Raw genomic sequence first — 22459 nt, 5'->3', positions numbered from 1 at the left:
TCCCTAATTCCCTCTTAGCTGAGAAGAGACTCTATCTCAGATGATGTCCCTGCAGCATTAGCTCCAAGCCAAGCAGATAAATGGCCTTACAAAACTCCCTTGCAGTCAGAAATAGTGTGAATTAGATCAAGATTGGGATAAGGCAGAGATCACAAAATAAGGCTTCTAAGCAAGCCAAAAAGCAAAGTGTTAATGGCCAGGACAGCAATATATAATGAACTCTTAAGAAGAAAAACACATAACTAAGCCACATATTTCCTCACTAGCAGTCAGCTGCATGTTGGTGCTTTAATCAAGTTACAAGGCAGAACACAAGAGTCTGAAATCTCCAAAGAACATAATTAGTGAAGATAAACTACATTTTACAATGCTGCCATTATTTTTGCTAGCATCTCATTAATCATTTAATGGTCATTACTCTTTATTTACTTAGCCTTGACAGAGTACATAGCTGTGCAAAAATACCCATAGAATCACAGATTCAGGTGGTCCCTGCCCATGGAGCCAACAAAGCTGTAATTTGTCACTGCTGCCAGTGACCATCTGAAGTTTACATAGGAGGAAATTCTGCATATGTCCATCTTCATGGGCAGTTGAAATTAAAGTTGACTTCTGCTGTGATAAATTGAAGATGCTGAATGATTTCCAGGCAGTGAGGAGTAAAATCCTCTGCCAGATTTGGAGAAAAAAGAAGGCAATCATATCACTCTGTTGTCCTCAGTAGAGGACCGGGCCCCCAAACTGTTTCAAAAAGGCCAGAAAAGATAAAGCTCAGTTGCAACCTGCTGGTCAAGTATAGACAGGCTCTGGGTGTCTCCCTGTGGGCCCAAGGGTCAGGAACAGGCTCACCTGAGCTGCAGAGGAACAAAAACTGCTCTGAAGGCACTGCTGCTGGGAAAGGCATTTACAGTGGCAGTGGCCCTCACTCAAACACAAGGTGACACATTTCCTCGAAGCCTTGAAAGAGGACTGACCCTTGTCCTCTGGATGAATCCTGCCAGGTGGAAGGGGTTTCCCAGTTCAGAGCTGAGAGGTGCCCAAAACAGAGAGTGGACCACAGTCCTCCCATGGTGACCTGGGAAAGCATGGGCGCTCCCACATCACAGGGATGTGACATTTCACCAGTGACTTACTCACCCTCCCAGTACCCAGAGAAGGGGTTCATGTGGATCCACTCTTAACTCTGTAAAGGGAAACTGAGGCAGGGAGCACACTGCTTGGTACCTGCTCCTTGTGGCCATACAGTGCTTGTTTTAACCAAACACCCTGTGGAGGTGGCATCCCCATGTGGCCATTAATGAGCCAAGACCTTGGGGGAAAAGACACATTCAGAACTAAACTCATTTCACAGCCATGTCCTGCAGTCTGTGAATGTGCTGGGCCAGTTCTGCATCCTCATTTATCATCCAGTAGCAGAGGCACAAAAATGAGCTGGGTGATGGCTCAGCGACCTGTGGTGCTCAGGGGGTACCCTGACTGCAGCACCCATAAGAGCAGGACAGTGCCTCTAGGTGGGTGTCAGAGTTGCTTGCATTTTCAGGTCAATAGTACAACCCCACGTTTTCAACAAGGGAAAAATAAGTCCTTTTTTTCTTTTTGTGTGCTCTGTGTGTGTGTGTGTGTGTGTGTGTGTGTGTGTGTGTGTGTGTGTGTGTGTGTTGTTTTTTTTATGCCCTTACATCATCTAAGGAACAGCTGACCAACCCATGTAATAGTTTTCTAAGTATGTTTTCCCTGAGGCACACATTCAGGACAGAAAAAAATTCAGTCTAGGTAATTAAATAATTTGTCAGTTATAAACAATTGCCAATAGCTCCCAGTGAGGTAACCCATCACCTCCCATGCCACAGGCCAGGAATGCTCCTGCAGGAGCCCTGTGTGTCCTTCCCTGCTGCTGGGAAAAGTGCTCTTGGCAAAGGCCAGTTTCCTGCAGAGCAAGCTCCAGGATGGGTGAAATGTCTGCTCCTGGACACTGGCTTTCCTGTGGGAAAGATGGTCCAGTCCCAGCAGAGGAAAGGGAGCCTGGAGTGTGACCTGCACTGCTGGCCCCTGCTCCCCACCGAAACACAAGGACAAGGACTTGCTCTGGGTGTGCACGGCCACAGAGCCACACCCGCACAGCATCAGTGCTGCTCCGGGGTCACAGGCTCAGGCACAAAACCAACCACGCCTTTCTGCTGAATTTACCCTACTCCAAATGACCAGTTTTGGTGATGAAATAAATCATCCTTGTCCCCAGAGCAAGAGGGACTTCTCACCCCTGTACCCACCACCCTCTCCTGAGGCAAAAAGCCTACAGCTGGTGTATTATTCCCATGAAGGGGCAAGGCAGGGAGGCTCCCTCCTTTGCACTGTGCTCTGCAATGCTGAGGCAGAAGCAAAGGGTGGTTCAGCATGGCCCTCCAAAAGATGCACTGAGAAACAACAGCTTCCAGCATGGTTTTGGATATGCTGTCAAGGAGCAGCTGCCTTCCTCTGAGGATGGTGCCCTTAGAGCTGCAGGCAGCCTCACAGCAGGCTCAGCAGGGTGACTACACTGCTGCTGGGGACATGGGGCAGGTCCACTTGCTGGAGGGCAGGAGATAGATAATTTTAATCCTTGTTTCCTCTTCATTTTCTTGCTGAAGGACATGAGATAGATTGTTTTAATCCTTGTTTACTCTTCATTTTGCCCTAAGAACTGACTAATCAAATGTGATAAGTTTTAAGACACATTTTGAACCCTTGTCCATCTCTAGCAATTTACTTACCTCACCAGGCCTTTCTCTCTTTCACCAGGAAGCTCTGAATGTCTTTCTCTGCAAGTTCAGGAATATTCTCTTTCTTCTACAGTTCAACAACTCCATGTCTCAGCTCTGAATCTCTGGTGACATCCCAATCACAACAGAGCACAGCAATTACCCTGCAGCATCCTCTACAGACCTGTAACATCCAGGACATGGCACCTTGAAGAAGTAAAATTCCCTTGTAGATTGTCCTGTCCAGAGGATGTTTTTTACTCTTTTTACATCTTATTTTCCTGGGCTGTAAGGAACTGTTTAGCCTTTACTATGTTTTTGCCCAGGAGAGCTAGAAAGGCAAAATGATTTTTCTAAAGTAATTTTTCTACAGAGAGTGCACAACACTTTCTGAAGCCGAGTCAGCACATAAATGTAAGCCATTAAATGAGAAACCCAGTGAGTATTGAAGCAGTTGAGAACGGCTGCACCTTGGCTAAAAATCAACTATGGAGTTCAGCCAGGGGTCATGATGCCCTATAACAGCAATGTAGAGGGGTCCTGATGTCCTATAATGGCAAAATGGAAACATGAGCTGGTTAGCCAGGGGTTTTTATTGCTGATGGATAAACATTAACAGGCAATTCACTCACAGGTAAAGGGGAGCACAAATATTATGGTTGGAGCAAATGTATTTCATTACAGTAACTGTGCGAGTTGCTGTTCAGACTGGAGGAGGTGACATTCAACTCTGATTCATCTGTACATGCCCGTGAGGAGCTACAGGTACCTCCTCCCTGCTGATCCTTTCAACATGATCCCATCAAGGCAACCAGTCCTGCAGAGGGAGACAGCATGGGCAGAAACCCCAGTGCTGGCAGATAGTGTACTTCAGTGGAGATAATTCCTCTCTTTTTTAACGAAATAGTTAATAGTAACACCCTTTTCCCCTCCCCCTTCCCTGAATGCATTTGGAAACCTGAGCTGAGAAGAAATCTGAAAGTGTTTTGAGAGGAAAGCTGGGGAGAGGAAAATTATGTTCAATATGTCAGGAAAACACCTCAGAACTTCCTTGTGTGGCAATGACTTGTATTTATCTGTAAAATGAACTTTTGAGACAAAAACATGATGAAGGTGATAACCCAGTCCCATGGGACAAAAAAAACCCAGGTGCTCTGATGGGGAGCCAGAAGTGCCCCAGTGCAAGAGTTTTGGACATGGATGTCCAAATATCCCAGTATATATAGGATGCAAAGCCAAGAGCAGCCTTTGCCCCCGGGTGCCACTCCAGGCTTTGAAAGCTATCAATTCTCACACCCTCTTGACTGGAGGGTTGGTCCTTTCAGCCCATTTTCATAGGGAAATCTGAGCTTGCAGCACACGCCAGCCAGGTGTGTGCTCCCTGCCTTCCCCCCTGCCTCACACAGGGCTGGGGACATGCAAAGAGAAGTGGGGCAGCAGCAGGAACACAGATGAGCTCATTTGATTTACCTGGTTGCTGCTGGGCAGTGAATCCCTCCACAGGCTTCAATCAGCAGAGAGCAGCCCTCAGGCACCCACCAGTGGTTCTCCATAGACAGTTACCATCTCCTGGAAGGAGGGACCAGGCACTGCTGGAGGCTGTGACTGCTTGCCATGTGGGACAGCCCTGAAAATTTAAAAACGAGGTGATAAAAAAGGCTGCTGGAGGCTGTATTCATCAGCTCACCTAGAAAAGCTACCAACTGCCTTGGAAGACAACCATTGGGTGAGAGACAGACCTGTGGGAGCCGTGTGCCAGTGGGGAAGCCCCAGCACAGGGTGTTCTCCCTGTCACAGCAGCTTTTCCATCCTCATCCTCCTGCTGACTGGGAGCTGAGCTGCATCCCCTGCCCTGTGCAGCAGAAGGAGGAGCAGAGGGAGACAGGCCCCTCTGGGCAGCCCAGAGATTCCCAGGAGGAGCAGCCCTGGCCAAAAGAGCACGATGGACCGTTTCCGGATGATCTTCCAGTACTTCCAGTCCAACTCGGAGTCTGTCATGAACGGGATCTGTGGGCTCTTGGCCCTGGCAAGTGTAAAGATGTACACCAGCATTGACTTCAGCTGCCCCTGCCTGCCCCAGTACAACATGGCATATGGCTTGGGGATCATGTTCGTACCCCCCATCATCCTCTTCCTGTGTGGCCTCATCCTCAACAGACAGTCCCTGGTGATGCTGGAGGAGTGGAGGCGACCACCGGGGCGCAGGAAGAAGGATCTAGCTGTCATCAGGTGGGGTTTGCAGTGGCAGTGGCATCCCTCTTCTCACCTCCTGTTTAGCTGTCTTTCTCCAGAGCTGGGATCCTCCTGGTAGATTAATTTTCTCGTAAGCTCATCTCCTGAGACCTCTCCCCATGACCCTGGAGGGGCAGGGGTATGGGAAATGCATTTACATCCAGCAGAAATTAAGGCAGGCTCGTTCCATCCCAGCTAAGGAGAGCAGGAGTGCCTCAATACATGGGTTTATGCCACCACCCTGGGAAACTGCATTGCTGCTGCCCTGTCATGCACTCACAGGGTGTCTTCTGGGGCTTCCATGTGCAAAAACATCAGGCATTTCCTTTTAAATATGCAGGTGTGGCATTTTCATCACGGTCATTCTTTATCAAAAGCCTCATGATCTCGCTCCCTTCACCTGAGTTTTTACTAATTTGTACTGGTAGAAGGATGAGGAGAATAATATTCCATCTGTTATAAGTAAAGTTTTGTGCAGTACATAGGTTGGCTCATAGAGGGGCAAGAAAGGCTGCAGAAAAAAGGAGATTTTCCAGATTGAAACTTATGAGAAAATAAGTGTGAATATGCAAGACAAGGAAGAGCTGACAAAGATTGCCCATGGGAGACATAAGGGTGCAGTCAAGGCAAGCACACAGTGAGGGGACTGTGCACTGAGTGCAGGCAGCACACAGAGCACTGCCTTGTGCTAGTGCAGGCTTCACTGAGAGGCAGAACCAACAAAGACATCCCAGAGCAGGAGAAGCATCAGCTGGAGCAATGCTGAGGGCAGCCCTGGGAGTCAGTTCCCTGGGACTGGAAAGACTGCTTGGCACAGGACAGCCTGCATCCCTCAGGGCTCTGGATGAGGAGGAAGCTGCCAGCATTAACCCACTCACCTCTCTCTCTGCTGCTCCAGGTACATGTGTTCCTCCATCATGCAGCGAGCCATGGTTGCCCCTGTGGTCTGGATCATAGTCACCCTCCTGGATGGCAAATGCCTGATCTGTGCTTTCAGTGGCTCCATGGATCCCCAGAAGTTTGTGGGCTTTGCCAATGTGAGCACAGTGCAGGCACAGCAGCTGCTGCCCAAGGTGCCCTGCAAGGATGAGGAGCTCATGAGGAACACCACGTCCCGCAAGGCAGTGACCAGGTACCTGCGCTGCTGGTCCCAGGTGGGTCACTGCTGCCAGAGCCTCTCATGTCGCTGGGGTGACCAGGCATGTGCCATCTGCTCCTGCTCTTCCTTGATTTGCCATCACTTCATTGTGGTCAGGCTGGGAGCAAGGCTGCTCTGTGCTTCTTTTTGCCTCCAAACCTTGCTATCCTAAGTGATAATCTTGAGTCAGGTAGGGAAAAGGAAAGAAATTATGAATGGTTGAATAAAAGAACCAGCAGCTTCTAAACACAGATAATAAAAAAATGTTGTGTCTCCTAAAGCCCTGTTCAGTCAAAAGATCTTTCTAACTGCTAACCCTGCAGACAGGACCCACTGTTTTAAGACCTGTGCAAGCTTAGACAGACAAAAACAGCTTGCTCAGGAGCAATAGAACAGGTTACAACAGAGAGAGGAGCCCTGACTGGCCTCGGCTATTGGTATAGAAGTGCCAGGTGAGGCATTGGGACTGGTGGAAGGTCATTGAAAACAAGACCTTCCTTCTTATCAAAGGGAGCTGCTCATAGTCTGGGCTGTCTTCACACTGCTGTGGGGACTCCTGGGTCCTGGAGTTAGTGTAGGTGACAGAGGAAGATCACTGGAGATAAAGGAAATTCCAAAGGAGAGCACTAAAGTCCCCTTTCCCTGGGGTACTCTTATGCTCATAGCAAATGCCTGTCTGCTCCAGGCAACTTTGCAATCAGTTATCCTTACTGAATGATTCATGCACAGAAAAATATCCCATATTCTCTGGGAAGAAATTATACCAACCCTCTGGGTGTAGTGTGGGGTGCTGGACTACAGGGACAGATGGAAGACAGGAGTCCAGATGCATCACATTTCCCCTCCAGCCACACAAACTCCCTGTCTCACTGATACAGGAAAAGAGCTTTTGCCTGTCCTCGTGTCTGTCTTGCTCCCGTTTCACTGCTTTTCTTATCACACAGGCACTTGGCTGGAGCATTTTGTTGATCCTGATCATAGCAGCTTTCCTTGCCCGCTGGCTCAGACCTTGCTTCAACCAGGCCACACTCCTGCAGGCCCGTCACTGGAGCAACTACATTGACATCGAGCAAAAGATTTTTGAGGAAAGCTGCTGTGAGCACAGCCGGCTCTTTGCTCACAAATGCATCCTCCACTTCTTCGAAAGCATGCGCCAAGAGATCAAACTGCACAGCTTCAGCTTGCCTAGGGAGGGAGAGGGGCATGAAGAAGGAGAAGATCTTCTCCAGGGTATCACAGATCAGGACCAGGTGAACAAACTCCTGAAAATGTGGTACTATGAGAAACCTCCCCTGGATGTCAGCCAGGCACACCAGAGGCATCCCCTGGTGCGAGAGAGATCCCCTCTGCCCTGGGCAGACAACACCAGCACCCACTCCAAATTCCCCCAGCACACCAGTGTGTAAAGGGGGCTTTGTCCTGCAGACACAGAAGGAGCTTTGCCAAACCTCGGCACAAAGCAAGGACCAGTGGGCCGATGACAGTGGTGCTCATACCTTCCTCCAAATCTGCAAACTCAAAGGCTCCACTCCAGGGTATGCCTAACAAAACCTCCAAAATCAGCTAGTTCTGAGGGTCCAAGGGTCCCAGATGCAGTCACTGTTAGTGACATTTCTCAGCCAAGGGTCCTGTGGGGCACTTTTGTCATATCAAAGAGTTTGCACCTTATTACAGCTGTGATAAAAGTGTTCTGGCTTGAGGAAGGATTAACCAGGGCAGCAACATCTGGCTGCATACACAAACCATACACACACAGAGGTGTGAGGAGCTCCTGCCCATTCCAGTGAAATCTGCTTCAAAGGGTTATCAGAACTGACACAGAAAATAATTAGCAACTCTTTTAGTACCATACCAACATATCTACTCAAAAAGGCAAAACCACCTCCTAAGTCTTCCCATCTGCTGAGAGCTCTGGCTGCCCCCAGCCCAGCTGCCAAACTGTTCTGCCTTCCTCTAAAAACCCATCAATACTTCCATGCATTTAAAAAAATGAAATATGGCAACACACTGAAATTCACAGAGCAGCATAACATTAATTGAAGACACCTCTGAATAAGGACTGGATTGGGTTGAATTTGCAGAAGGAACAGGAGATGGAGGCTTTGCAAAACACTGCCACAAGGCTATGCTGGGGTTTAGGTAGCTGCTGTAAACACTGGTGCTGAGCCATGGAAAGACACACTGATTCTGCCTGAGAAATCTGAACACAGACTTTAAACACTCCCCTGCCAGGTTTGAGTACAAACTGACCTATCCAGAGGATCATCCTTGAAACACCTATTTGGGAATTTCCATCCATAGTTTCAAAACTGTTTGAATGTAACCTTATCTCTGAGCCTTTAATGGTAATTGCTTTCTCACCTGCCTTTTCCAGCCCCCATTGTACATGGTGCCAGTTTGACTGGTACTTCTGTCCAGTGTTGCTGCTTGGATGCATTAAAGTCTTTACTGCAAACTAACCCAGAAGAGACACATCTATTCCTCCAGGCTGAACCTCACACTGATGCCTACTCTGTCTCTTGGAGGGAGAGTTGCAACGTGGAGGGGCTGGGGGGAGCTGGAAGTGAAAAAGAAATATCTCCTTGGGTGTGCATGGATAGGTGGGGCAAACAGGGCTTCCAGGAGGAAAGAAGAGGGTGGGATAGGAGCAGAGGAACCTGCCACCACATTGGGACTAAATCCAAAATGAGAGATCTAAATAAAAGTGCATATTAATCCCCCAAATTGACTTGTCAAGATGATGGCAGGTGGGTCATCTCCACCTCAGGATGTTTGCATGCACAGGCCAGAGAATGAGGATGTACTAGGTAAAACATTGTGAGGCAAAATAACTCCATAGCTCACCCACGGGCAGCTGCACCCCTTTGCCCACTGAGGCCCAGTCAGGAGCTGCAGGGCACAGAGGGACAGGCTGCAGAGCTTTTCTTATTTGTATAGCAAAGTCAGATCTGGATGAATCCCTGAGCTCCCTTGGATATGCTAGGAGAGTGCACAGAGCCAGCTGTGGCCCATGCTGGTAGGGGAAAACACAGTGGTCCTTTCTCCAGGAGCTCCTTAGATCCAGGGAGCTTCTGAGCTCATCTTTGAAATCAGCATTGCACTTTGAATTGTGTCTCTGGTTTACTTTTATCAGACACAACATCACATGGCAGCTCAGTTTGGACTCACCATTCCATAGTAGTCAAATTGGGTATTTTCCTAATATGCTCAGAGCTGAGGTCTGTAGCTCCATTTGCATGCTGCTTTCCATGTTCTCAGGTTTTAAGTCATACCAGTGTGGCCACAAAATATGAAAGGCTAAAAGGGAGTAGAGGAACAGATTTGTTATCTGTACCAGGAGGAAGAAAACAAAAGGGTTTAAGGGTGCTGCCATGGATTTTGAAGATCTTCAAAGGTTAACGTGCTGCTGGGAGAGTCTGGTCTGGTCATGGAGTAGCTCCAGTTGGCTGAGGCCATGGGTGTTCATTCCTCACAGCCCCCCTGAGTTTCCTGCTGTGTTTCCTCCTAAAGACCAAGAACTCTTCTCCATTGTGGAAATGGTGTCTGGCACCCCATGACAGGACAAGAGGCAATAAACCCAAAATGCAGGAAAATTCCATTTAAACAGAAGAAAACATTGATTTTGAAGGTGATTGAAAGGCTTGCCCAGAAAGTCTATGGCATCTCCAACTATCAAAAAAATTTCCAGAGGTCTCTTCCCAGCAGCTCTATTAAGAGTGTGTACCCTCCTGTGGAAATTGGGGCAGAGAGGGTCATTGACACACTTTAGCAGTTGTCTGTCTCTCAGGGCTGTTGTGATGCCTGACCTGCAGATATGTCTGCCACCCTTAGGGATCCTCATCTGCCAAGAGCCTGTGAAACAGCAGAGCTGACTGCAAAGACAGCTTCCCCAGTCACTTCCTAAATTCTCCTGATGGGCCTTGTTACTGCTTTACATCCCACCTTTCTGTCTGTCTTGGTGTGCAGGGGCAGGACTGGGTCCAGGGAGGAACTTGGGCACGTACCATCTCTTTCAGGACAGGGGTTCCACAACACAAATGAGTTGGGATTTGGGAGGAATCATCAGCTCTGCCTTCCATTGCAAGTCAGTTAGAGTGAACTTTCTGTTGGGAAGCTCACGAAAACAAAGTCCTTCCTAACAAGGCAACATGGAAAGAAAGACCCAGGCGTTGTCTTCTATGGGCTCTTTTTTGATTCCAACTGACCTGTTGTTGGCTTCAGTGAGAACTGTAGTTCTGTACACTAAGCAGACTCAGGCCCTTCATTCATGTTAATAAAAGGCAGGGTTTTCCTGGAGATCAAAAAGCTCTCAGCTTTTTACAGGGTTGATTCACGCAGGCTTTGATGTGAACTAGCCTTCAAAAAGCCACCTGTCAGGTGAATAGAGAAGCCAGTCTGAGCTCTTAGCTAGCAATACAATAGGCCTCATCTATATTCATGCAGCAAAATCTCTTCCCATTTGATGAGATCATGCAATTTACCTCTCCACAGCAGGCAGAGCTAAGACTGCTCAGGTATTACCCACATGCTCACCTCTGCGGTGGCAGCTCAGGGTGAGCTCAGCATAATCAGCTGAACCCCAGGACTGGTGCAGGCAGACTCAGAACCTGCAGCACTGACTAATGGCCAAAACGCCTGGTGTGACTTCCTAGCTTGGCACTGACACACTGCAAAACCTACGTACAGCTTCCCTTGGTGACGTGTCCCACAGCCACCACTGCAGTCACACTGGTGCCCAGTCAGATATATCGTGATCCTCACATCAACACTCAGGTGGTGCCTGGACAGGAACGACTAAGCAATTGTCACCATCTGTTTTACAGCCACCTGTAGCCCCTGTAATCCCCCATCTTTTAGCCAGCTTGAGGGAGCAACCGAGTGCACCAAGGCTGCTTTGTGAACTGGGAACTGAGTGCAGGAGAACACCATCAACACCATCCACTTCTTTTAGATTTGAGCTGTGGAAGCCAAGTCCAGCCTAAGTGTTACCTCTCCTTCCTCTGCCTTTCTATTTTTTTTTCCCTTCCCTCTGCAGAATAAAAAAGAAGGTATTTCCCAGTAAAGCTGGACCAGAAGTAGGGGCTGGCAGACCTGCAAGGTCCTTGCCTGAGATGCTGCTGAGGCAAGGCAAATACACAGAGGAAGGGGGAAGTTCTGGAATACAGTTTTTCCATGTGTGCCAGCACTGCAGAGGTGGGGTGTCCTGTTCAGTCCTGGGAGGAGCACCCACCCCCTGCATTTGCAAACAGGTTCACAGAGGCCAATCAGCCAACTCTGCCCAGGGCACAAAGTGATCTGGGGAGGACACAGCCATGGTAACACCTGCACCCTCCAGCAAAGAGAGCTGGTGGCTGGGAACTGCAAAAATGGGGATGTGGAGAAGCATGAAATCAGGTTTTACAAGCCAGAAACAACCCAGGTCCCAGATCCAAAGAGCAGGAGGAAGCAAACTCTAAATTTTTCTAGGCAGCAAAATCAGCAGAAAAAAAAGTTATTTTTCTGCTTTAAATAGTGGGATTGTAAGAGGGCATGAATAAGTGAATGAAACCATGGACTGCACAGAAACTTAGTGATGCCATCTTTGAAGAGGAAATCTGAAAGAATGAAATAGACTGAGGCCACAGCTTGGACCCTGGTGGGGGAAGGAATTGAGTGAAGATGGACAAGTTTCGGATGATCTTCCAGTTCTTCCAGTCCAACCAGGAGTCCTTCATGAATGGCATCTGTGGGATCATGGCCCTTGCCAGCACCCAGATGTACTCAGCTTTTGATTTCAACTGCCCCTGCCTGCCACACTACAACCTGGCCTATGGGCTGGGCATCCTCCTGGTGCCCCCCTTCATCTTGTTCCTGCTGGGTTTTGTGCTGAACAACAACATCTCCATGCTGGCAGAGGAGTGGAGGCGGCCGCAGGGGCAGCGGGGGAAGGACCCGGCTGTGCTGCGCTACATGTTCTGCTCCATGGCGCAGCGAGCCATGATCGCCCCCGCGGTCTGGGTGTCGGTGACGCTGCTGGACGGCAAGTGCATCACCTGTGCCTTCTGCACCTCAGTGCCCGTGGAGACCCTGGGCAATGCCAGCCACCCCCACCTCTCCCAGGGGGAGATACAGCGGGTCCTCGCCCGAATCCCCTGCAAGGAGATCTACAATGGGCAGCAGCTCATTGCCAACGAAGTGGCCATCAGGTACCTGCGCTGCATCTCACAGGTAAGAGGCACCCTGGCTGTGCCCTCACTGGTGGCTTGGGGTTAGGCACTGCCAGCATGAGCTCTTCCCTCAACACAATCTCCTTGTTGAAATCAAGCTGCAGCAGGAGAGACTGGTAATTTTGCAGGGGTACAAGGTGTTCAGACTCAGCTGTGTGGGGTTATGCCTCCAGTGTGGTGCACAGGCTGTAGCTGTAGGTCATGCTGATAATTGGCCCCCCGGGCAGCCTGGGGCTGCAGAGCAGTGACAGTCAAACCATCTGCACGTATTTCTTCAGAGCAAGTTCAGAAGGGGCTGAGGTGGATCTTAGTGGCTGGTAGGTTGTCACCCTCTCCAATAACCCATCAGTTGCTCTTACTTCTTATTACAACATATGCAAACAATGGGTCGATAACCATCTATGCCACTTGTCTCTGCCGCTGCATTGGAACAGCCAGGCTGTGTTTATTAGCCATCCCAGGGAACCACAAATGAAGAAGTGCCACTAACCACTTGTCTTGTGCTTAATTCCTCTTAAGCCCTCTGCTCCTGGCCATGTTGGAGACAGGATGATCTGGAACACCTGGCACTCATGCACTCCCATTTATAAACAGACCTTCTGCCTGACCTCCTTAGGGCAGACCGGGATGATTATCCCCTTTAAGAGAAATTGAGACACAGGGACTTCTCCAAAGATGCAAAGCAGATTTTCCTAGACAGACTCCAATTGGAAAGCATTGGGAGCTGAAAAACTAGAGGTCCCACACAGAACCTCCCCCAACAGGTGTTTTTTTAGAGGGCTGCATTTCCAGGAGGGTTGAACATCACGAGTTCTGCCAGTACAGCCTGGAGGCAGCCTGAGCTAAGACTGATGTTGAACAAGACAGACTGGTCCTGGCTCTGTCCTCATCTCACCCTTCTTGTCAGACCCCATTAACAGGGGAGTTTTCACTGCTGCTCACTCACAGTAGATGTTACTAAGTTGTTTGGAAAAAGAGTTAAGACAGTTGCATAAACCAGGGAATATCTGGGACAATACTGCAAGTCAGAGAACAGAGGCTATCCTAGACCTAGGTGAGGCACTGCCATCTCAGAGGCAGGACCAAGGGCTGGGCACAGGATTCAGCCCTGGTGTTATTTATGGTCAGTGCCTGCTGATGCTCTACAAGGCAAGAAGTGAGAGGTACTGCCTGTGTGGATGCACTGAACAAAATTCCAGTGCAAATGGTTCATAGGGCCTCCTTGCCCAGTTTGCAGTGTAAACACAGCCAAATGTCAAACAGCCCAAAGTGGAGTCAGGCTTGTTTGCAAACCAGGGGGGTTCTGCTGGCTGGTTCTGCTAGGCATATGCTCTGCCTGCCTGTGACAGCTCTGGTTCCCCTCCATCCCTGCAGGCTCTGGGCTGGTGCTTTGTGCTGCTGATGACCACTCTGGCTTTCTTAGTCAGATCACTTCGGCCTTGCTTCAGCCAGGCTGCCTTCCTGAAGAGCAGATACTGGTCCCACTACATCGACATCGAGCGCAAGCTGTTCGATGAGACGTGTGCGGAGCACGCCAGGAGCTTTGCCAAGGTCTGCATCCAGCAGTTCTTTGAGGGGATGAGCACAGACCTGGTGGCTGCTCGCTGCCACCTGCCCAGGAAAGCCCCTGCCAATGCCGGGGAAGCTGCCGAGAAGCTCCTGGGCATCACTGACCAGGGCACCATGAACATGGCCCTGAAGAACTGGCACAGATGCAAGCCCCCACTGCACCTCCACCCACCTGCCCTCCCCACTGGAAATGGCTGGGCAGGAGAAGGGCAGCCCCCCATGCACCCCTCTGCACCCCGAAAAGAGACAGCTGCCTACTACAGCTGGGTGTGAGGGTCCATGGGGCTGTGCAGAGGCAGAATCACATTTTTGTGGGATGGGCTGAATAGAGGGCAGAAGCCAGGGCACAGGCAAGGGCTGGTGCCACAGTAGCTGCAGGGGAACAGGCACCCAATGGGCTCAGTGGTGTCTGTGTGATCCCATCTGCTCTCATCTGCTCTCACATCCAGTCCTACAGCATCGGTGATTCAGGTAAGAGTTCTGTGCCAGGAAGGATAATTTTGCAAGGCCATGATGGACAAGCCCCAGGGATGCTGAAGGGTGCAACGTGGCAGCCAGATGTGCTGTGTGTCCCACACCACTGAGCACCAGGTCTGTGTTGTGGCAGTTGCCAAGACAGACACTACCAGATGTGCAAAACTTCCTCTCTTTCATGACGTGCTCAGCATTGAGCAGTGCATCTGGGTTTAGGCAGTATTAAAAATCCCCTGGTGGGGAAGCAAGCTGAGAGTGCCCCTTTCTCCTGCCAAGTTATGAAACCCTAAAAGATCACATTACCCCTCCACACACTACATCCCCACAGACACAGAGCTCCCAAAGCCAAGAAGAGCCTTAAAATAAATTTGACCAAAGCAATGAGTTAGTAAAGAGACATGTATCGCACTACATGTGACAGAAACAGCGTGGTTGCTGTTACAAGTACCATTAAATGAGTTTTGCAAAGAGATGCTCCTTCAGGGAAGTGTCAGACAAGGAGAGCAGCTAGCATTCAGCAGCAGGGAGTGGAGAGGGAGCCAGACCAACACCTTGCCACAAATCTTCCTCAGGATGATTTGTTCTTACAATTTTTCCTGTATCTCTCCCTGAGACAGACTGATGTTAAAAACCCACCTGGGTGTTTGTTTAAGGAGCCAAATAAATAATTCAGGCTTACCATTTAAGCTCTGTGTTCAAACACCAGGATTTATAAAAGCCATTTACAAAAGCTGTTGGTGTTTCTTTATTTGGATGAATGAAAAGGACTGGAAGAGCTCCCATGCCAAGCCTGAGGTGCTGAGGCTGTGTGACTTGAAGAGTTTTGCCAGTGCATGGCCACCAGCAGCAGCCAGTCGTGGGCCTCAGAGGAGAAGCTGGGAAGTCACTGCCAACATTCCATAATACAAGGTGGCAGCCCATTCCAGAGAAACAGAGGATGACAGGATGCAGGCCCTTGAGGTGACCATGGAAATCACAGCCCAGAAGAGTGTTTCCCAGTGACCCTGATTTTATTATAAATAGGCAGAAGGCAAACCCCTTTTGAGGGATGAATTTTAGCCCTGCCAAGTCCCTTCTGAGATGTTTATCCACTTGAAATTTCTGCTGTGGTGTTCTTGTTCAAACAACTTATTATGAGTAACTGAGGTGACTGTCATTTGCATAAACCTTAATTATCACTGTGTAACTCCACAGAGGCTTTGGGGAGAAGAGAACAAAGGACCAAAGTGATGAGGAAATTCTCCTGGCTGCTTTGAGAGCATCTTAGCAAGCCCATAGTCAAGGACAGGTTGAATCTGGCCAACTCCCAGGAGAAAGGAGCATGACACAGCTTTGTCATTAATCTTCACACCCAAACTTTAATTAATGCACCTGCCCAGAAATTAATAGGCACAAAACCTGATTTACAAAGCAAAGGAGATTAAAAGATAAAGGTGGTTTCCACTCCTATTATTTGCAGTTTGGTGCTGTTCATGGCTCAGTGAGAAAGGCATGCTCAGAGTCCCCCACGATGGCGAGCAGCACAGAGAGATGGCAGGCTCCATGGCACAGCCATTAAGGTGCCAAAATAACCATTGCAATGAGAAGCCCTTGGCGTTTTAACTAAGATTTTTAGGATCAGAGCTTTACCCCCGTGCAGCAAGTTGAGCAGGTGCGGAGTCCTCCTAGATCAGGCAGGTTCTCCTCTCCGTGCTGGAATCCGGGCACGCTGCTCGTGGCCTTTGGGAGGAGAGCGTTCCCAAGGGAGCCGACGGAGCCCCTGGATTCGGGGCAGGCTGCGGTCCCGGCGCTGACCCCGCTGTGCTGCGGCGCTCTGAGCGCCGAGCCAGCCCCAGGCAAGCGCCGAGGCTGTGGGAGCGCCGCGGGCTGCACCGCACCCAAACAACCGGGAGCTGCAAAAACCCGCCCGGGGACCCCAGAGCTGCGGGTAGGAAGGAAGATGGTCCAAAATGCCCATCGGCTGAACTGCCGGCGCTGGGATGAGCCTAAATTTGCTCGGGGCGGAGGGAAATGTGGGTGTCGCTGAAGATTTGCCTGTGCTGAAGACAGTCTCTGGGGAGGGCTGAGTTTAACCCCAGGGATAAGACGGCAAGGAGGGTGGGGAAGGAGGATGGGGGCCTCAGCAGGCTGGGCAGGAGCTGGAGCTGAGGGAGAGATGGCGGAGAGGAGGGAGAAAAGAAAAATGATGCGCTCTCGGCTGCCTCGCAGGCATCGCTCAAGCAGAGAAAGCAGCGAGTGGAAAAGCAGAACCAGGCAGGAATGCATCGCACTCGCCAAAAAATCAGGCTGTGCCCAGCCCTGCACACACGGCCAAGCCCTGCTCAGCCCCCAGCCTGCTCGGTCCCGCCTGGGGGGAAGCAGAACCTGGCACCCACAGAGCTTGCGATGCCCCAAAACCCACCCAGGCGGTGCCTTCCCGCTGCTCAGCCGGCTCCCATGTGCTGGAACAGAAGTTTCTGTCCCTTCTCGTGGGACCATGGGCTTCTCCCGCGCTGTCCTGCCTGCCCGGTGCGGCCCCACCGGCATGGCGGGGGACGATGGGGGCTGCACCCAGGCTGGGGGGATCCTGCATTTCCCCTCCCCTCCGCACCCCTGCAAGGCGCCGCATCGCTGCCGTTCTCCAGGCAAACTCCCGACCAATCCAGCCAGCCATTGCACATCTGCATATGAGTCTGAGAGAGCACGATGTGCTTTTTCCAGTGACTCATTCTTTCAGCTTTTCATTTCCTTTTTTTTTTTTTTTTTTTTTTGTTCTTAAAGGCACAACCTCAGCCGTGCTCAGAGCAGAAGCCAAGCGCCTGCTTTTTGCCCCACCCAAACTCAGAGCCTCAGAACAACCTCCTCCCTCTTTCCAGAAGCCAACAGCGGAGAGCATGTTTCAAACTGAATAAAGAAGCCTTCACAAACTGTTAAGGTTGTTTTCAAAAGCTTCCACTTCGCCCATCAGACCAGCCTTGGCTGCATCCCAACTCCTGCTCAGCCCTGTGTGCTGCTGGAAACCCCCCACAACCAGAGCCTGAGCGAAAAAAACAGAGGAAGGGCCGAAAAGGCTCCAGAACTGGTTTCAACAACTTTTTCAAGTAAGTGACTTAATTCTTTCTTGCTTTTATATATATTTTGGGGAAAGAAACAGAGGGTCTTAAAAATTTACCTGCTGCAAACAACTTCTCCCCTTCTACCCAACCCTCTCTCCCAGACCATAACTACCTAGCAGAGGAAGGGCACCCTCTAAATGGCCAGTACTTCTCTTTGCTCCTTAGATTTTTGCTTTGCCATTTGCCAGGCTCTGTCAGAAAGGTTACAGGGCCATGTTTATCAGGGCTGTTTGTGGGTAACTAACAACAGATGCTTCAACTAGAGGAAGTTTGTGGACTTGGCATCTGGCTGCAAACGTGGAGTTCCACCAAGCATGGAGGTGGAGGCCTGGCTCCCCATCACGTGGTGGCAGTTTTTGGCTGGTCTGTCTCCTTTGCAGAGGGAGTTTTGCATATGGAAAACTGGGAAGCTGCAGGAAGACATTAAGGGCTGTTTACGTTTGAACTCAGCAATATCACAACGTGACTTTAGAGGGATTGCCAGGGATTAGACACAGCAAAAAACAGGCAAAATTTCCGCCCCTGTTCCCCACCCCTGCCCCATGGAGAAAGGGAGTAAACTGGGATTTGTTGAGGCAGCAGATGAACAGAGGTTTAAAGAGAGTTAAAACACAGTGTAAAAGCAAGCCTTGTGCAAAAGACCATAAGGATTAAAGTATCTTTGTCTCTTTTGCCCAAATGTCCCTGAAGTCTTGTCCCTGCAGTTGGGGTGGTGCGGGAAAGACTTTGAGGCATCCCTGGGGACCATGGTTCCCAGACAGCCCCAGATGTGTGCTGGCACTTCCAGCACTGTGCAAGCTGCCAGAGATGGTTGGTTGGGCACCCAGGTTCTTCCTGTCTCCAGCAAACCCCGGTGACAGCAGTTCCTCTGAGGCCAGCGGGTTTCATCACAGGGGTGAGGGCACCCAGAGCTTGATTGGTGCTTGAGGCTTCCTGAGGAGAAACCCTGCGCAGATGCAGCACTGATGGAAAGTCAGCTAAGAAATTACTTGAATCCAGCTTGCAGATGGGATGGGGGAATGAACATCGCTGCAGAGAGTGTGAATACATTCCCCAGGTATTTCCCTGCCCGTAAATAAATCAGGGAACATGCTTTTCCCTGCTTGGCCCCAAGTGCCTGCAGCCCTGTCAGTAGGGTATAACACAGGCAAAGGGCACCAAAGAGCATCTCTGGCACTGAGGCTGCAGGTTGAGGGGCTCAGTCTTAGGGCAGCAATTAAGAGGCTGAGCTGAGACTGCAGGCCAGGACAGGGGGTACAATTATGTCAATCAGCTGCCGGATGGGAGATCATCCTGCCCACCTAATCCTGGCAAATGCTCACACATAATTGATGTCCCAGCTCTTATAAGCATTTGGTGTTTGTATCCTGGGACATCAGGATAAGATTTCCCAGAAAGTAACTTCTCTTGCTGGTAGCAACAGCACCCAAGCATCCGTTCACCCTTCTCAGCAAAGGTTGCTCCTGCCTGGGCCTCCCATGCCACAGTTCTGTGCTCCCAAATCTGCTGGGATGTCTCACAGCACCCCTTGCTGCCTTCCTCACATACCTGCGACTATTAATAAGTATTAACTCGTCAGCTCTAAAGAGGGAGGCAAAAGCCACACAGAGCACCTTCAAAGCAGCACAACCCCAGCACCCATGTGCCACATGTTGCTGGGCTAGTGTGAGTCAGTGGCAGGGCTGGGGACACATCCTAGTGCCAGTGCTCTGGTCTAGTTTTCCCAGTAACATTGTGTCCTCTTCCATTGCAGGTTTGGGTGATTATCAAGAGTTTGCCAGTGATGCTGACAATAATTGCCTCTGTGAGAGGTGACTAAGACCGAACTCAAGGAAAGAGGACAAATGTGCAATTGAGAGGGACAGAAGCAGATGCCCCACCTGTCATCTTTGCTGTAGTGAAGCTTTTGGAGGGCTTAGTAGGAAACAAATAGCTGAGGTTTCACATATTGCTTAGGCAAAGTCCCTTTTCAGCCCCTTTTTGAAGTATCCCTGGTATCAGCAGCCAGCTCTAGAGGCTGGGACACCAGAGGGAGGAAGTGACATCAGCGAAGGTGTCTTGCTCCTAGAACAGCTCCTTGCACCTCAGCTAGCATCAGGCCATTTCATCCCCCACTGGAGTGTTCCTTGTGCTGGGGGCTGAGCCAGCACAGCCCCCAGTGCAGCACACATCTCTCAGCCCCCAGACGAGATGGCTGCCCTCATCGCTGAGAACTTCCGCTTCCTCTCCTTGTTCTTCAAGAGCAAAGACGTGATGATTTTCAATGGTTTGGTGGCGCTGGGCACGGTGGGGAGTGAGGAGCTCTTCTCAGTCGTTGCATTCAACTGCCCCTGCTCCCCTGCCCGCAACTACATCTATGGGCTGGCTGCCATCGGTGTCCCGGCCCTGGCCCTCTTCCTCATTGGTGTCATCTGGAACAACCACACTTGGAACCTGGTGGCCGAGTGCCACAAGCGTGGCACCAAGAACTTTTCTGCTGCTGCCACCTTCCTCCTCTTCGGCTCCATTATGGGCCGAGCATCCGTGGCACCCATCACTTGGTCGGTCATCTCGCTGCTGCGTGGGGAAGCTTACATCTGTGCCCTCAGCGAGTTTGTCAAACCATCCTCCCTGGACAAGTTTCCAGCTGAGTACGGGGCCGAGGTGCTGGCCAAGTTCCCTTGCAGAGACATCCCAGCAAACCTCACCAAGTTCAGGGACGAAGTGACACGAAGGTTGAGATACGAGTCCCAGGTAGGCACACCAGGGAAAAAGCCACAGGGAGTGGGTAAGGCCACCTTGCCATGTGCTAACACAGCCTCTCTCTTCTCTCCCAGCTCTTCGGCTGGCTGCTCATCGGCATTGTTGCGGTCCTGGTTTTCCTCACCAAGTGCCTGAAGCACTGCTGCTCGCCGCTGAGCTACCGGCAGGAGGCCTACTGGGCCCAGTACCGCTCCAACGAGGACAAGCTCTTCCGACGCACGGCCGAGGTCCACTCCAGGATCCTGGCAGCCAAGAATGTGAAACAGTTCTTTGGCTTTGTGGCACTGGACAAGGAGGAGAAGGAGCTGGTGCAGGAGTTCCCAGTGGAGGGCGTCCAGCCGAGCCCCCAGTGGAATGCCATCACAGGTGTCTACATCTACCGAGAGAACAAGGGCTTCCCCCTCTACAGCCGCCTCCACAAATGGGCCAAAGGGGTGGAAGGGAATGGGCCAACCCCAGAAGGCCACGAACTGCTGTTTTTAGCTTCCTAAGACAGATGTCCACCAGCAGTGCTTCTCCAGACTGCCTGGCAGGCCTTCCAGTATCCACGCTCAGCTGAGAGATGCAGTGGGAATATTCCTCCCAGCAGGATACCTTCTAGGAGCAGGTAAACAGGAAACAACAGCCTCAAGGCAGAGACTGATAAGCAATACCCTGAGCTGGGGAACCCCTCCCTCGGAGACAACAGTCTCACTTGCTGTTCCCAGAGACACAGGGGAGCAAAGAGCAGGTGCAGCCCTTACCTCCAGGCTGCCAGTGCAGCCCACTGCCTGATGCACCAGCAGAAGCCTTGGGGAGCAAGAGATGGGCGCGTTTCTCACTGCGACTCCTGCAGCCCCACTTGTCTCCCCCACAGCAGGGACAGCCACACACCAAATAACTGAGAGACTAAAGCAGGAGCAATCACCAATATTCCTGGTATTCTAAAAGGCACTCTAATTACCAAGTTGAAATTTGGGTAAGACACCAAACTCCCTTTGTTCTTACTAATGTGCCTGGCAATCTCTAATGAACTGAAATGGTCGCCACCATGTGTTTATAAACCCAGAAGAAGCACCATTAGCAGAACAGCTTTGGGGCAAGGTAGCAAGGTGGAGATTGAGAGGAATCAGTACCCACAGCACTGTCTGTATCTCATTGAATTTCTCATCCAAGCATCGGATTAGAGTCCTTTGTTTGGGTTACAAGCTTCAGGATGACCTCAACCAGAATTAGCTTTACATAAATATATGTATAAACATACAGTGTATATAACATGGAACTGTGATCAGTCAGTTTATTAATGGAGCATCTTTCACAGAGGGGAAGGAGATGAGAAAGCTGCCAGCCCAAAGAGCACATTGCATTCACCCATCACCCATCTGCTGTACTGGGACTGCAGCCCTGGAGCAACAAGGAGACAGCAGGAACAAGATGGGGGAGCAGCCCTCTCCCTACTCATCTCCCACTGAATTTTTTAAAACTCTTTCCACTGCCTTAATTGGCCCCTGGAGCACAATGTCTCTTTTATGGACTTGGCCATACTCTGGGAAAGCAAAACCAGAAAGTGTAAAATTACTACCCTCACCACACCACTGTGTGACTATGGTTTCAAGGCTGCTCCTCTGGCATTGCAGTGCCTTTCCTCGCACGGGTCAATCCTGTGTACCCAACACTGTTTAAAGAGCTGGTATGACAGAGTTTGGTTTTCCTACTTGAACTGTTTAGTTATAGACACAACTTCCTTTTACACTGTACCATTTACCAAAAAGCCTTAAGTTGTTCAAAAAACAGCTCAAACCCATAGAACTCAGAGGGGCTTACACACAAGGAGATTTGAAATAAATTATTAAATGAGAGTTATTTTTCATGGCCTTCTGAGCTTTTTTCAGGGGGTCTATAAAAGGCATAATTTAACATTCTCTTTGAACTCAAGTACTGGGAACTTACTTTTTCTTTCTATTAAAGATTCAAATCCTCTCCTATCCAGATAATCCTAGAATGTTTTAAAGCATTACCACATATTACAAGTTAGTAACATGGCTTTTTAGTTATTCTTGCAGTGAGTAGCACAAATCTTGTATATCAGGATACACAATTGCAGCAAAGGAGAGAAAATTATTTAAAAAGCTTTTGACAAGTATGGTGTCTTGCAAGGAACAGCTGCAGGCTATTCCCTCACATAAAGAGGCTGGAACACCGTTTAATGGGCGAGGCATCCCAGGATTCCTCTTCAGCTTCTCCACAGATTTGCTTTGCATTTGTGGGAAGGCTTGGCTCTCAGCC

At 50.1% G+C, this 22459-nt stretch overlaps 3 protein-coding genes across 3 annotated transcripts; all 3 read left to right on the top strand.

The window, feature by feature from the left end:
- Nucleotides 1–4680: 4680 nt before the first annotated feature.
- Nucleotides 4681–7514, top strand: CALHM3 (calcium homeostasis modulator 3). The gene is made up of 3 exons (XM_021536265.3): nt 4681–4967; nt 5869–6124; nt 7053–7514. Exons 1-3 carry the CDS (start codon nt 4681–4683, stop codon nt 7512–7514), a joined length of 1005 nt encoding a protein of 334 aa, XP_021391940.2.
- A 4252-nt stretch (nt 7515–11766) lies between these two features.
- Nucleotides 11767–14209, top strand: CALHM1 (calcium homeostasis modulator 1). The gene is made up of 2 exons (XM_021536266.2): nt 11767–12315; nt 13689–14209. The coding sequence occupies exons 1-2, from the start codon at nt 11767–11769 to the stop codon at nt 14154–14156; spliced, it is 1017 nt and encodes a 338-aa protein (XP_021391941.2). The 3' UTR covers nt 14157–14209.
- A 5433-nt stretch (nt 14210–19642) lies between these two features.
- On the top strand, nt 19643–20685 carry CALHM2 (calcium homeostasis modulator family member 2). Its single transcript, XM_021536267.2, has 2 exons — nt 19643–20185; nt 20269–20685. The coding sequence occupies exons 1-2, from the start codon at nt 19643–19645 to the stop codon at nt 20683–20685; spliced, it is 960 nt and encodes a 319-aa protein (XP_021391942.2).
- Nucleotides 20686–22459: the final 1774 nt, after the last annotated feature.

The sequence above is a fragment of the Lonchura striata genome, chromosome 7 (genome assembly GCF_046129695.1).
Source record: "Lonchura striata isolate bLonStr1 chromosome 7, bLonStr1.mat, whole genome shotgun sequence".
Taxonomy (NCBI): Eukaryota; Metazoa; Chordata; class Aves; order Passeriformes; family Estrildidae; genus Lonchura; species Lonchura striata.
Note: the sequence above shows the minus strand (reverse complement) of the source record. Positions and strands in the feature narration are given on the sequence as shown.

What these genes read in the sequence shown, in the direction of transcription:
- CALHM3 (XM_021536265.3), top strand. Translation starts at nt 4,681, where the DNA reads ATGGACCGTTTCCGGATGATCTTCCAGTACTTCCAGTCCAACTCGGAG. An exon ending in AAGGATCTAGCTGTCATCAG is followed by an intron (nt 4,968 to 5,868) that starts GTGGGGTTTGCA and finishes CTGCTGCTCCAG; the next exon opens with GTACATGTGTTCCTCCATCA. An exon ending in ACCTGCGCTGCTGGTCCCAG is followed by an intron (nt 6,125 to 7,052) that starts GTGGGTCACTGC and finishes CTTATCACACAG; the next exon opens with GCACTTGGCTGGAGCATTTT.
- CALHM1 (XM_021536266.2), top strand. Translation starts at nt 11,767, where the DNA reads ATGGACAAGTTTCGGATGATCTTCCAGTTCTTCCAGTCCAACCAGGAG. An exon ending in ACCTGCGCTGCATCTCACAG is followed by an intron (nt 12,316 to 13,688) that starts GTAAGAGGCACC and finishes CCATCCCTGCAG; the next exon opens with GCTCTGGGCTGGTGCTTTGT.
- CALHM2 (XM_021536267.2), top strand. Translation starts at nt 19,643, where the DNA reads ATGGCTGCCCTCATCGCTGAGAACTTCCGCTTCCTCTCCTTGTTCTTC. An exon ending in GGTTGAGATACGAGTCCCAG is followed by an intron (nt 20,186 to 20,268) that starts GTAGGCACACCA and finishes CTTCTCTCCCAG; the next exon opens with CTCTTCGGCTGGCTGCTCAT.